Raw genomic sequence first — 14764 nt, forward strand, 5'->3', positions numbered from 1 at the left:
TTTCTGTTCCTTTTGGGATAAGGTTAGATCATTTGAGAATCTTGTTTCTTGAGATAGGTCTATCACTATAAACTTCCCTCCTAGAACAGCATTTATTGTGTCCCAAATATTTTGGAATTTGTATTTTGTCTCAGTTTTTTTAAATTTAGTCTTTGGTATCTTCATTGACCCACTGGTTGTTTAGTAGCATTTTTAGCCTCCATGAGGTTGTTTTTTTTTCCCCCAGTTTTTCTTTGATTTCTATTTTCATACCATTATGGTTGGAGATGCTGGATATTTCAACTTCTTACATTTATTGAGACTTGTTTTGTAACCTAACATGTGATCTATCCTGGAGAATGTTTCATATGCACTTGAAAAGAATGTAGTCTGCTGTTTTCAAATTGAATGTTCTGTAATGTCTGTAAAGTCCATCTGATCTAATTTATCATTTACTCTTTCCTTATTGATTTGTCTGTCTGGATGATCTATCCGTTGATGTGAGGGGGGTATCAGAGTCCCTTACTATTATATTACTATCAGTTTCTCCTTTTATGTCTTTTAATATTTGTCTTATATATATTTAGGTGCTCTAATGTTGGGTGCAGATACATATACTTGTTTATGTCATCTTTATTGGATTGACTCCTTTATCATCATGTAATGCCCTTGCCTGTTATTACAGTCTCTACTTTAAAATCTACTTCATGTGATGTAAGTTTTGCTATCCTGGCCTTTTTTTTTTTGCTTCCATTTGCATGAAATATCTTTCTCCACCCCTTTACTTTTGGTTTCTGCCTTTAGGATTTGAAGTACATCTTTTTTTTTTTTTTTTTTTTTAAGATTTTATTTATTTGAGAGAGAGAATGAGAGAGAGCACATGAGAGGGGGGAGGGTCAGAGGGAGAAGCAGGCTTCCTGCTGAGCAGGGAGCCCGATGTGGGACTCCATCCCGGGACTCCGGGATCATGACCTGAGCTGAAGGCAGTCACTTAACCAACTGAGCCACCCAGGCGCCCTGAAGTACATCTCTTGTAGGCAGCATATAAATGGGTCTTGTTTTTTTTTCTTTTTTTAATCCATGCAGTCTCACGTCTTTGGAGCATTTAGTCCATTTACATTTAAAGTAATTATTCGTAGTTATGTACTTATTACCATTTTTGCTAATTGCTTTCTGGTTTTTGTAGTTCTTTGTTCCTTTCTCTTGTTATTTGCTGATTTTTTCTTATGCTTGGATTTTTTTTTTTTTAATCAGATTTTGGTTTGTGGTACCATGGGGTTCCTATATAGCATCCTATGTATATAGCAGTCTATTTAAAGTTGATAGATGTTCAAGATTGGACACATTTTAAAAGTGTCTTTTTTACTCCCCCCACCCCCATAATTTGACATTTTACATCCTTTGTCTCTTAACTGTTTTAGATATAGTTGATTTTACTACTTTTGTCTTTTAAGCTTTATCCTAGGTTTATAAGTGATCTACTACCTTTACTAGGAGTTTGCTTTTACTAGTGAAATTTTTCATAATTTTCTTCTTACTGCATTTTCTTTCCATTTAGCATTTCTTTGAAGGCCAATTAGTGGTGTTAAACTCTTTTGAGTCTTGTCTCAAGACTCAAATTCACCTCAATTCTGAATGATAACCTTGCCAGGTTATTGTTATTGTTGATTGCCCCTAGTGTTTTTCATTTCAGTTATTGTATTCTTCAGCTCATTCTTTTAAAGAATTTTTTACCCCTTTGTTGAAGTTCTGAGTTCATCTACTCTTCCAAGTTCTGTGAGCGCCTTTATGACCATTACTTTAGCAGGTAGGTTGCTTATCTCCATTTTAACTTTTTGAGGTTTTTGTCTTGTTCTTACATTTGGACCGTACCTGTCAGTCTCCTTTTTTCTGGCCGTGTTTGTTTCTATATACTACCATAGGTCTGCTCCATGTTCTGGTTTGGGAGGTATCCGCATGTTGGTGTCCGGTCAGCTCCGGAAACACAATTCCCCCATGGTTACCAGAATGAGTGGCTTTAGAGGTCTCCCCCGTGGGAGGGGCTGCATGTACCCTTCAGGTGTGACTACACGGACCTCCGTGGGCATGCTGAGGGGTGCGGCTAACTCCCAGTGAGGGTGGTTGCAAGGCCCTGCAGTGATTTTTGTAGATGTGCTGATAGGCAGGGCTGCCTCCATCTCTGGGGCCAGAGGTACTTTACAAGGGAGCCAGTCCTGACCAAGGCTTTCTACCAGCTGTGGTGAGGTGATAGCTACTTTGGAGGGGCGCCTACTGAGAGGTGGGTGGGGTGGGTCCGATCTACAGGGGAATGCCACGATTGGGCAAGAAAAACTGTGCCCATCAGTGCTGCCCTTTCAGGAGAAAGTTCCTACGGATCTGTGTCCGTCACTTGCCTTAAAATTAGTCAGTAAATCTCCTTCATGTAGAATAACCTAGGTGCTTTTCAGAGTCCAGACTACTAGCCATTAGACCAGAGAACCCCTCTTAACCCAGGCGCTTTCAATATGCTGCTTCTGTGCTGGGTCTTGGACTGTTACAGCGCACTGGCCCTTTAAGAGCAGGGACTTGGTTTCCTCTCTCTCCCCCAGTTAAATCCAGCTGATTTGCAAAGCCAGATGTTATGGGGGATTATCTTCCTGGTGCAGATTCCAAGGACAGGGAGGGCATGCCCAATGGGCTTGAACCACTTGTTCCTCAGGGAAGACCTCTGCACCTGCGATATCCTTTTCTGCTTGTGGGTTACTGCTAAGTGCTTTTCAAGCTGCTTTTTTCCACTGGGTTTCAGGGTGAGCCAAATTACATGCAAGCCCTCTAAGCAGTGATTTTTGTTTCCTGTAGCACTTTGGCACCTCCTACAGGTCAGCCCTGTTGGTTTTCCGGGCCAAATGTTCTGGTGGCTTGTCTCTCAGATGCAGACCCCAGGGTCTGGAGTGCCCAATGTAGGACACCAAGCCTTTGCTCCTCCTGAAGAAGCACCACTCTAGTGCGATCTCTCCCTAATGTGTTGCCACACTGGGTTTTTTTGTTTTATTTTGAGACTGTCTCTGCCTCTCCTACCCGTCACAATGTGGTCCTTTATATTTTTTGTTGTAGAGAGCAGTTCATCTAGTTTTCAGACCTTTTTCAGAGGGAAATGGTCCATATGTAGCAGTAGACTTGGAATGCTCATGGGAGGGGATGAATTCAGGATCTTTGTATAACACCATCTTCCCAGCTGAATCTTAAAAATTAGCTGCTAAAGCACTTTTTGAATTATATTAAGCCTTCAGAACATTAAGTTCAGTTGTACTTAATGATCAGATAACATGTCAAAATTTAAAGTGGGATTGGAGAAAGACCTGTCGGTATCAAGGTATAAGGCTAAATTTTTCACATTTCAAACAGCAACATAATTAAATTCTTAAGCTAAAAGGACTGCTGTCTACAATTAGCACTAAAACATAGCTAATAACATCTCATGTCAATCAACATTGTATTTAATAAGTTAATGAACAGCAAAACGAACAATATAGTCTTTAAATGTTTCGCTGAAACTCTCCATCATTTTGGCTTCATGTTATAAAGTATTTGTAGAATATGTGTTCACATTTTATGTACCATTTAAACTGAAAGAGTTCTGTTAGCAGAAGAGGATGACAGTAAGAAAATAAACCTGACTCTACTTTTGAAAAACAAAACCCAAAAATCTACTCAACTCCCGACTTATAAATTACTAGAGTGGTTTCTACACGTCCTCTCAACATGCATACACTACAGCTAAATCACCTTAAAGAAAGATGTTTAAATTATATGCAAAAACTGTGTATTTTACCTTGCATCCATGCTGATTCCTAAAGGGAGACCGGTGGCTCATGTCTTAGGGAAAGAAGACATGCTTTAATTCTGAGGACAGAATTCAGGAGACCAAAACCAATGTAAGCTTCAGAAGATACTAGAGCCAAAGATAGCCAGTGACTGAAATTATTCAGCAATAGACCCCCATTTCCCATGTGAAGGGAGCAGTAAATAATTCAGTTTGGCTCCGTTAGTCATCTTGTACCTGTTGGGTTAGTGGCCTATGACCCAAAGTCTATAGCATTTACTGGGGAAAACGTAGGTGTCTAAGTTGATTTACCTCGTATACATCTTTGGAAACCAGGGAAGCAGTTTCCTGCTGTGGCTTGTTTTCCTGCATTTCCACACTAGCAGTCATTTTCATTCATTTGAAAAGAATATGGTAACGCAGTGACTTAGTCTACACCACTTATTCCACCTAGTGTCAGATGTACATGTCCACTGTGTATCTCACTGAAATTTTTAAAAACCGAGCATTTTCTTTTAATGCAGGACTTTAAATGACAAGTACTATATGAACACAGTACTTAATGATTTGTAAAGATGAAAACTCAAACAAAACTGAAAAATTTGTAGGCAGCACCTAAAGCACTCAATTAATGCTAACATTTCATTACCATATCAATATTTTTGAAAAACAGGATTTCTATCTTAATCTACAGAAGAGCAGGTATAGCCCTGAGGCCACTCACTCCTCACAGCGCTGTGTGTTACTTACCCAGTGATCATGATTATTAGGTTTACTTTAACAGCTTGAAGCTCTTGACACCTGTGTCTTGAAGTATACTTACAGAATTTATGGAGCTGATTCTTAAGGAGCCTAGTCAGTCAATATCCTAAATCTTCAAAGCTCCCTTGAAATGTAATTTTCATAGTCCTTAAATTTTAATTGTCATTGTTTATTACTGTTTTGGCTACATTCTCTACAATTTCAGCAGCATCTTACTTAAAGAGACAATGTGTCTATATGTACAATGAAACAAAATGGCTTGCAACATGAGAAATAAGAGCCACAGTTTAACTGTACAATATTAAGGAGAATCTGTGGTTATCACCTCCTTTTTCGGCAACATGGACAACTTACATGTAAGTATCAGCATTATGAATGTGACAAATAATTCTTACAGGAGTAAAATAGAACATCCTGAAAAATAATGGTTTCTACCATACAAGGCAGTTAGAAAATGTTCACATTTTAACAAATCTGTACAAACCACAAGAAACTTATTTATGGGGACCGTCTCACCGTTCTGGTAAGAACCTTCTAGAAACGTAGGATAAACATGAACAATTTATAAATCTAGTTATCTATGTGCTCCCCAGCCCTAGAACCCAAGAATCTGATTTAGTGAACCCTATATGTCCAAGATGGATCATTTTTACATGCCTTGATTGTTAATGAATGCCAGCCTTTAATATCTCTCTATGACATATGTACAGTCAACTTGCACCTTTAAGGAGGTCATTAGATTTTTTTTAGCAAAGAAGCAACATCATTTAGCAGCAATTAAAGCGCCTTCAAGAAGACTTAAAAAAAATACAATATCCAATTAGAAAAGCCATATTTTTAAACATTTGTACAAGAATAAGCTGCTGAAACTGGTAACTGTAATACAACATCTGTACAACAATTTACAATAGAGCTAGAAGGGAATTTATCATTATCCTGCATAGAACTGGTCTGATCTGCATTTGGTTACGTACTGTCACTTGTTTATGAACAAGGCCTGGTAACAAAGGGAAAATATCTTAATTCAAACATGTTGAAAACACCAGAGATATTTAGTGAATTCAACTGATTTTTAAAACAAGCAGCTCATTTGTCAAAGGTGTAAAGTATCTAGAAATAACAGCTCTCCTGTTAATATGACTAGTGGGAAAAAAAAACAAAAACAAAAACGGACACGCGGTTTTGAGGTACAACTTGGTAAAAGCCAGAATAGGCAAGTGACAAAATCTAACTGTCCAAAGTCCAAAGATTCTAACTCTCACATTCTATAAAACACAAATGTCATTCAGTTCTTACTTTGGTTTCAGCAGATTAACTGCTGAATGCTGAAGAATGTATCCAGGCACTATAGTTCTTGTGTTAGAAATATTTTTTCCATGTGTTTTTAAATAATGAAAAACTACCCTTCATATTAGAACTCTCTAGTTAAACAACCAAATGTATTTAAGTATTATAAACGTTATTTACAGTGTTCCCCCAAACAATTTTTCTTAACATGGTATTCCTGTTTCTGTGCAACAGGCAGTCATCCTTCACTGTTCAAGGTCATAGTCAAAAGTGTACATTTTATTCATTGTCCATGATCCACTCTCATACAAATGACGCTATGAAGAACTTCAGTTCACAAATAGTTTTCAACCATGTCCTGTGTGAAAAAGGAAACAACAGAAAACAATCAAATGCTCTCAAACTCAAGTGTGTATCTGGAAGCAATTCAAAGATATCATGCCAATTTTGGAGGAAAATCAGTAAGTAATTATGCTTGAAGAAGGGGGTGTAGGGGATGCTGTAAGCCCAGCCATGTGTAAGTTTCCTGAAGAATTTGATCTTCTCATATGCGGGAGAAGGTATGGGTCATTTGCCAGTTGGTGCACATCAAACCGATCTTCTTTTCGGTAGGCCAGACAGCGTCTTATAAAGGCCTTAAAAAGGAAAAGTTCAGAAATTAAAATTTTTGCCCCTTCTAAACATCAGTCAGCTGACTCCCGTAGAAGGATGAATACATTTAAGATAATAAGTATATTTCATTTCATTAGCATTCAAATCTTTTAAAATTCTGTAGCAATAAAGTTCTTACTCCAAATTCAACTCAACTCACAGCCCTTAGTTTTTCACTTTATAGTCTAAATGATTACTGCTACCATTTAAGGTGCATTAAGGAAAGGTGCATCTCACTTTTTAAAAATTTTATTCCAAGAATAAAAATTAGCATTTTACTTCTTTTTGAGTGTACAATTCAGTGACATTTTAAGTACATTCACCTTGTTGTGAAACATCAAGATTATCCATCTCCACATCATTTTCATCATCCAAAGCTTATCCAATACCCAAAACAAAAGCTGAAATTCTGTACCCATTAAACAACTCCTCACTCGTCCTTCAACCAGCACTTGGTAACCACTATTCTGTAAGTGGAATCATACAATATTTGTCCTTTTGTGTATAGCTTATTTCACTTAGCATAATGTTTAAGAGCCATCCATGTAGTCGCATGCATCAGAATTTCGTTTCTTTTTAAGGCTGAATAATACTCCATTTCATGTATATACCACATTTTGTTTATCCATTTATCTGTTGATGGACATTTTTGCATTGCTTCTACCTTTTGGCTACTATGAATAATGCTGCTGTGAGCAATGGCATATAAATACCTGTTTGATCCCTGGACTTGCTGGATGACATGGTAATTATTTTTAAAAAACTGAAGTATAACTGACATAGAACATTGTTAGTTTTAGGTGTACAACTTAGATATTTGTACTGATATCTTATTATTTATAAGTTAATATCACCACTGTTACAAAAAATTTTTTCTTTTGATAAATTTTAAGATCTATTCATAGCAACTTTCAAATATATAGTATTACCAATTATAGTCACCATACTGTACATTACATCCCTATGATTTATTTTATAACTGGAAGCTTGTACCTTTTACCCTCTTTGTCCATTTCGCTCATCTCCCACCCCCTGACGCCCACTAGTCTGTTCTCTGTATTCATGAACCTGGGTTTTTTTTTTTTTTCTTTTTTAATAAGATTCTACATACAGGTGAGATCATATGGTATCTTTCTCTGACTTATCTCACTTAGCGTAATGTGCTCAAGGTCTATCCATGTTGTTGCAACTGGCAAGATACCCTTCTTTCTCATGGCTGAATAATATTCCATCGTATATATACACATTTTCTTGAGCTATTCATCCTCTGATGGACACTTAGTTGTTGCCATGTCTTGGTTATTGTCTCCCATCCAGGTACTAACCAGGCCCAACCCTGCTTAGCTTCCGAGATCAGATGAGATCGGGCGCGTTGAGGGTGGTATGGCCGTAGACTTGGCTATTGTAAATAATGCTGCAATGAACCTGGTGGTACAGGTATGTTTTCCAATTAGTGTTTTCCTTTTCTTGGATAAATACACAGAAGCAGAATTACTGATCATAGGGTAGTTAAATTTTTAATTTTTTGAGGAACCTCCATATTGTTTTCCACCGTGGCCATACCAATTCACATTCCTACCAACAGTGCACAGGGTTCCCTGTTCTCCACATCCTTGCCAACACTTATTTCTTATCTTTATTTTGTTTTTTATTTTTTATTATTTTTTAAAAGATTTTATTTATTTGACAGACACAGCGAGAGAGGGAACACAAGCAGGGGGAGTGGGAGGAGAAGCAGGCTTCCAGCGGAGCAGGGAGCCCGATGCGGGGTTCGATCCCAATACCCCGGGATCATGACCTGAGCCAAAGGCAGATGCTTAACAACTGAGCCACCCAGGCGCCCCTATTATTATTATTTTAAATAGTCATTCTAACAGGTATGAAGTGGTATCTCACTGTGGTTTTTATTTTTTTAAAGTAGGCTCCACACCTAACATGGGGCTTAAACTCGCAGCCCTGAGATTTAGAGTTGTGTGCTCTACCAACTGAGCCAGCCAGGTGCCCCCTCACTATGATTTTGATTTGCATTTCCCTAATTAGTGACGATGAGCACCTTTTCATGTACCTGTTGGCCATATTTGTCTTTGGAGAAGTGTCTATTCAGATACTCTGCTCATTTTTAAGTCAGATTTTCTTTTCTTTCTTTTTTAAAGTAGGCTCCATGCCCAGTGTGGAGCCCAACGTGAGGCTTGAACCAATGACCCTGAGGATGAGGACCTGAGCTGAGATGAAGAGTCAGAAACTTAACCAACTGAGCCACCCAGGTGCCCCTTGATTGTTTTTCTGTGATGGAGTTGTACAAGCTCTTTATATATTTTAAATATTAACCCCTTAACAGCTATGATTTGCAAATATTTTCTCCCATTTGGTAGGTTGCCCTTTCATTTTTTTGATGGTTACTTTTGCTGGGCAGGTGGTTTTTCATTTGATGTAGTCCCACTTGTCTATTTTTGCTTTTGGTGTCAGATCCACAAATCCTCACCAAGACTGATGTCAAGGAGCTTAATGGCTACATTTTCTTCCACTTTACTGGCTTCAGGTCTTACATTCAAGACTTTCATCCATTTTAGTTTATTTTCGTGTATGGTTTAAGACAGTGGTCCAGTTTTCTCAACATCATTTATTGAAGAGACTGTCCTTTTTCCACTCTATAATCTTGGCTCTTTTGTCGTAATCAACCATCTATGCATGGGTTTGTTTCTGGGCTCTCTATTCTGTTCTACTCATTTGTCTGTTTTTATGCCAATATCATACTGTTTTGATTGCTACAGCTTTGAAATATAGTTCAAAATCAAGGAGTTTGATGCTTCCAGCTTTATTCTTTCTCAAGACTGCTTTTGCTATTCAGAGTCTTTTGTGGTTTCATACAAATTTTAGGATTGGGTGATCCATTTTTGTGAAAAATGCCACTGGAATTTTGATAGGGAGTGCATTCAATTTTTGGGTAGTATAGACTTTTTAATATTCTTCTAATTCATGAGCAAGGAATATCTTTCCATTTATTTGCATTATCTTCAAGACCTTTCACAATGTTTTAGTTTTCAGAGTACACATCTTTCACCTCCTTGGTTAATTTATTCCTAGGTATTTTTTTTTTTTTGATGCAACTGTAAATAGGACTGCTTTAATTTCTGATAGTTTATTAGTGTATAGAAATGCAACAGATTTTTGTATCCTGCAACTTTACTCAATTTGTTGACTAGTTCTATCAGTTTTGGGCACAGTCTTTAGGGTTTTCTATATATAATGTCATTTGCAAATAGTGACCTTTTTACTTCTTCCTTTCCAACTTGGATGCCTTTTATTTCTGTTTCTTGCCTAACTGCTCTGGCAAGAACTTCCAAATACTATGTGACTACAGAAAGCTGCAGTTCTCCTTATATAATTCCAGACTTCCAGAATTTTTCTTCTGCTAAAACAACCCTCCCACACTCATTCCATTTTACTGTCTGTGTACTTTGGCTAGAGGGTATGATGCCATTTTTTTTTTTGCCGTATTTTTTTTTTTCCTTTTTAGCATAATGAATTTCTTAAGATGAAGGGAACACTGAAGTGATCTTCTACTGAGGTTTTTTAGGTTGATATTGTGTGCAACTACTGGAAAAACTAAATAATGGAATATAATCAGTATCTTTTTTCCTTCTCAAACTGGTTCTGATATATTGCCCTTCACTCTATATTAAAAAATAAAAATCTAACAGACGGTACACAAATCGTAAGTGTACTTAACAGCACACAAAGCAACTCTATGTAGCTGGCAACCAGAATGAGAACCTCCTAAATCTCTTCATGCCCTGCCCACCCCTGTCTAGGCTTTGGCTCTGCCCCCAACCTAGCCGGATCCTCACTACCCTGACATCTACTGTAGTTGAGTGAACTTTACTTAAGTGGAATTACAGCTTATGTTCTTTTGCCTGGCTTCTTTCACTCTCTCTCTCTATATAAATAATATATATAATATCGAATTTTTGCAAGGGCTAACTGATCATTTCCTTTATTTACAGTAGAAATAACTTTAGCTTGTCTTGAAATTCCTAACTTCCACATATATTCATCAATTAAAAGCACTGCAGGAAAACTACAACTAAGATACATAACTTTAAAATCAAAGCTTAATCACATTAAAAAGTATTTTATACCTTCTTCGTTTGAAATTCATTATAAGTAAGTTTTTCTCTAAAAACAAACCTAGCTCTTCTTATCCTTCTCCTTGGTTAGCTTACTAATATTTATCAAAAATCTTTCTGAATCCTTAGGTCTTAATCATTTTCAGAGTGGTCTTTGAAATTTAAGATGGAGGGGGAAAAAAAATCAAGAGTGACTGATTTTGTTAAAGGCAGAGTCTGAGAAGATGAAAACCTGCTGACAGCGAGATGAGGAAGCCTACAAGGAGTAAATGTACTTAAGATGCTCACACCACCAGGTCAGTGGAGGTACTTGGTAAAGGTGTATTCTGTAAGGACGAGGTCTGGGGGAAAAAACAACAACACACACAACACATACAAAACCCCACAAAAAACAATGTGCCCCTCTGCCTCCCAGATCTGTGATTGTGGTGCCTATGAAGAAGGCTAGAGCCAGAGAGGCCTAAATGGGACTTCTTTTTGGCACTATATACTCATTCCTGGTCATATCTGTTAGTTAAGTTACTTAGTTTCTGTTACCACCGATGCTGCAGATAGAAAAGGAAGACAAAATTTAGATGGTAGCATTGTCAAGTTCTTTTTAAGGAGCCATATTTACCTTACGAAAAATATGTGATGTTCTTATATCTTCTAAAAGTCATCCAAATAACTTGCTAAAGCCAATTAAGATATAACAGACAAAATGAAATACAAGACCATTTGCGATTCACAAAAACCAGTATATTTTCAATTCTGAAGGTCACTATGACCTCAATCACTGGCAATATCTTGCAGTGCTTATCTACATTCTAAAAATACAGAAACTATATAATGCCTGCTTATGAATTATCTTTATGGCCTAGGCTATTCATACCAGAAAAAAATGGGAACTTCATGTGTTTTTCTTAGGAATTTCATAGGGTTTAAAAAGGAGAAGATTCCAACAGGGATCACAGAGAAATGAGCTTTGTGATGAGTGTAACAAAGCAGGAGTGAAAATACAAATGTAAAAGGCCAAGAGGATGAAAGTGGAAAGATAATAAGTACCATAAACATTTTGCTATTAATTACAAATGCTATTCCATGTTACTAAACAGATGGATTAGAACTACAGGAAGCCATTTGTCATTGATTCATAGACTGCTACATGGAAGCAGAGGGGATGAAGAGGTCAGGCTTTCTCAAGAGCTACTGTAGGGCAGCATAAGGTCAACAGTGAATTCTGGAGTCTACCAGAGTGAAAACTGGGCCACAGCTCTGCTGTTTACTAGCTCATATGATTAACTGGCTTCCTTATAAAATGGGAATAATGAAGATACTGATCTATACCTCATAAGGCTGTTAAAGTATCAACACAATGCTTGGCACATAATCACTAAATAGTAGTTATTACTACTTTCTTACTTCTTGTATACTTAAATATCTCAATATTAACATAAGCTGATATATAAAACATAAAGGTCTTGTGATTTTCCCCTAATTTTCAAAGCAAACTGATGTGTATTTGGGTCTTTAAAAGATGAAAACCAAAGACCTAATGGGCAGATTTTACTGTGGCAGCAATCCCTTTTACTTTACTTATTAATAAGTACAGCTGACCCGTGAACAATGTGGGGGGTTAGAGGCGCAGTTGAAAATCCAAATACAACTCTACAAATGGCCTAGTGTTGACTGGAAGACTTACCGATAACATAAACATTCGAGTAATACATATCTTGTATATGTATTATATGCTGTATTCTTTTAATAAAGTAAACTAGAGAAAGGAAAATGTTAAGAAAATCTTGAAAATACATTTACAGTATTGTACTGTTAAAAAAAAAAAATTCACAATAATGCCTGTACAGTTCAAACCCATGTGGTTCAAAAGTCAACTGTACTTACTTTAAGCACAATTTACGAAATTACTTCACAAAACCTATTTACATAAATGTAATACCTTTGCTTCACTGCTTACAACTGGTTTTACAGGGAACTGGACTTCTGTGGCTTTTAATATTGTATTTTCTTGAAGAATGTCTTGTTGTGATTGATTGTGACCAAATGGCTTAAAAAAAAAAAAAGTTTAGAAAACAGAGTAATTATCAGTGAATCCAAAATATAAATGATTTGTGTTCTAAAAAATCTTAGTTATTTGTAACTTGGGATGCATTCTCATGGAAATAAGGTTATAACTGATAGAAGGCTGAGTAAGCCCATCTAACCAATCCTCAACATAGCAAATAGCACAGAAAATAATGCTGTTGCAACATATTTAAGATAAAATAAAAATTTAAAAAAAATCTAAAAATTTATTACGACTGTTTAAAAAATGGAAATATGATTTAAAAAGTAAGAAGCAGTGGAAACATCTGTGAAAATTCCAAAGAATAAAATACTTTGAACATGGTACACTCCTTCACTGACAGCTCTGGGTTTGTTCCTAACTTGAAGCTACTTCCCAGAGAAGTCCCTTAACCCCTCTCTCCACACTGATGAAGGGGTTGGAAGGTATCTATGGCAGCTTGTAGCTCTGACTTCAAAATAAAGAGAGGTGTGGGAAGAGGTTTGGGAAGAATTAAGACTAAATTTGATGGAATTTCCCTGAGGAAGCACAAGGGGATGCTATACCCAGGCCTGAGTATGTTGGGGGGGGTGGTAGGAGTGGGGGAGGTAAAGTGTTTTGGCTTGAGTATCCCTAAGAGCAGAAAATGTTAGCACAATTGATAGTTTCTTCTTTTATTTAAGGGGGGGGGGGCAAAAAGCAGATCAAGAAAGCTGCTGTGACATTAAAATAATCTGATCCATGAAAATTTTAGCAAGGAACAAAGGCCTGGCTTTCCTTAGAAGGCTCTACACTGACTTCAAGTTAATTAAACTTTACATTTAAGAGGGAAAATTCAACTTCTCTCCATAGAACAGAATCTTGCACACTTTAACTTACCTTTCTACCATAAAGACACTGAAAGAAAATGACGCCGACTGACCACACATCAACCTTGTTGGAAATCTTTGGTGGTTCTTTTCCAACTACAAAACACTCGGGAGGTAAATACCTACAGTTTTTTGGGGAGAAAAGAGGAAAGGATACTATTAACAATCTGTAATTTAAGCCTCCTAAACATACTTTCAGAACACTCAGAATACTCATACATAAAACCTTAGGACTTTCATGAATGAAAATCAAACTTTGGCAGCATTTCCATCCTTGTATCATTTGACACTAGAGCCAAAACATACAACTTCGTGATAAAGTATGTATTACATATACTAACATTTTCATTTCTGTAGGTAATATATTATCAGTAGAAATTATAATGTTCTAATTTAAGCAAGCAATTCTAAATGATCTCCCATGCCCCTTCACCTGTGTTCAAAGTGTAAGCAATTCTCTTCCTAAAACACATATCTGACCAGCTGGTTCTTCTGCTTAGAAAACTGCAACATCATGCACTGCCAAGGTAAGCCCTCATAGCTCTTGTTTGTAACACAGACCCATTCTAATCTAGAAGCAACTGGCTCAGCAAAGACCATTCACTTGGTTCCCCACACTACCTCCCTGCCCCCACATGCTGCTTAATATGATCATCTCTAATGCCTTCCTTAACCACTCTAATTCATTTGGTGAGTACCTTTTTTCTTCATTAAGACTGACTGGACCTCTGTTCCCTCTAGGCTGAGTTTTGCTTCTTCCCCATGTAACCAGCAGATATTATGGTACCTCTATTACGGTACTAAACTAAAATCACTCTAAACTGTGAGCAGCTCAAGGAGCTCTTATCATTCACTGTGCAGTTTTTGAACCCTAGCAGCATCTGAAATATATTAAGTATTCAAAAATACCATTTTCTACTTTTAAGTGCTATTTGTAAGTTCATAATTCTATATAAGGGATAGGTAAAAATAAATTTGTCACACCTTAGGTTTTAAATAAAAAGATCCAGCAGAGATGCAAGCATCTCCCACCTCTAAAATTTAGATAAACTATAAAATCCTGAAAAGGAATAATACAGCTAAATGGGAATCTAATTCTTTTCCTTTAGTTTTATACTATGCTTAAATCATTTAAATTTCAGCAAGATATGCACAGATTTCTTTAAAAAAAAACTTCTTGAAATAGAACCACCAAAGATGACCAATAACTCATTTGTAATGTAAATCCTTTCCTACCCCCCAAATC

At 36.8% G+C, this 14764-nt stretch overlaps 1 protein-coding gene and 1 long non-coding RNA gene across 4 annotated transcripts in view; one reads left to right on the forward strand and one right to left on the reverse strand.

Annotated features, from left to right (window-relative positions):
- Positions 1-732: 732 nt before the first annotated feature.
- Positions 733-14764, reverse strand: part of TLK1 (tousled like kinase 1) — a 160383-nt gene continuing 146351 nt past the window's right edge. For all 3 annotated transcript variants that reach the window (XM_064586672.1, XM_045868642.3, XM_045868644.3), the window contains 3 exons: positions 13529-13640; positions 12545-12652; positions 733-6465 (listed from right to left, as the gene is read on the reverse strand). In XM_064586672.1, coding sequence (XP_064442742.1) covers positions 6289-6465; positions 12545-12652; positions 13529-13640 — 397 coding nt within the window. In that variant the 3' untranslated portion in view covers positions 733-6288. The remainder of the gene's footprint in view (positions 6466-12544; positions 12653-13528; positions 13641-14764) is intronic.
- Positions 7803-11177, forward strand: LOC135363889 (uncharacterized). The gene is made up of 3 exons (XR_010410179.1): positions 7803-7918; positions 8635-8745; positions 10738-11177. It is a non-coding gene; the product is annotated as an uncharacterized LOC135363889 (long non-coding RNA).

This window comes from Mirounga angustirostris, unplaced genomic scaffold (genome assembly GCF_029215605.1).
Source record: "Mirounga angustirostris isolate CCGP_5_RB_7025 unplaced genomic scaffold, mMirAng1.0.hap1 SCAF_3, whole genome shotgun sequence".
NCBI lineage: Eukaryota > Metazoa > Chordata > Mammalia > Carnivora > Phocidae > Mirounga > Mirounga angustirostris.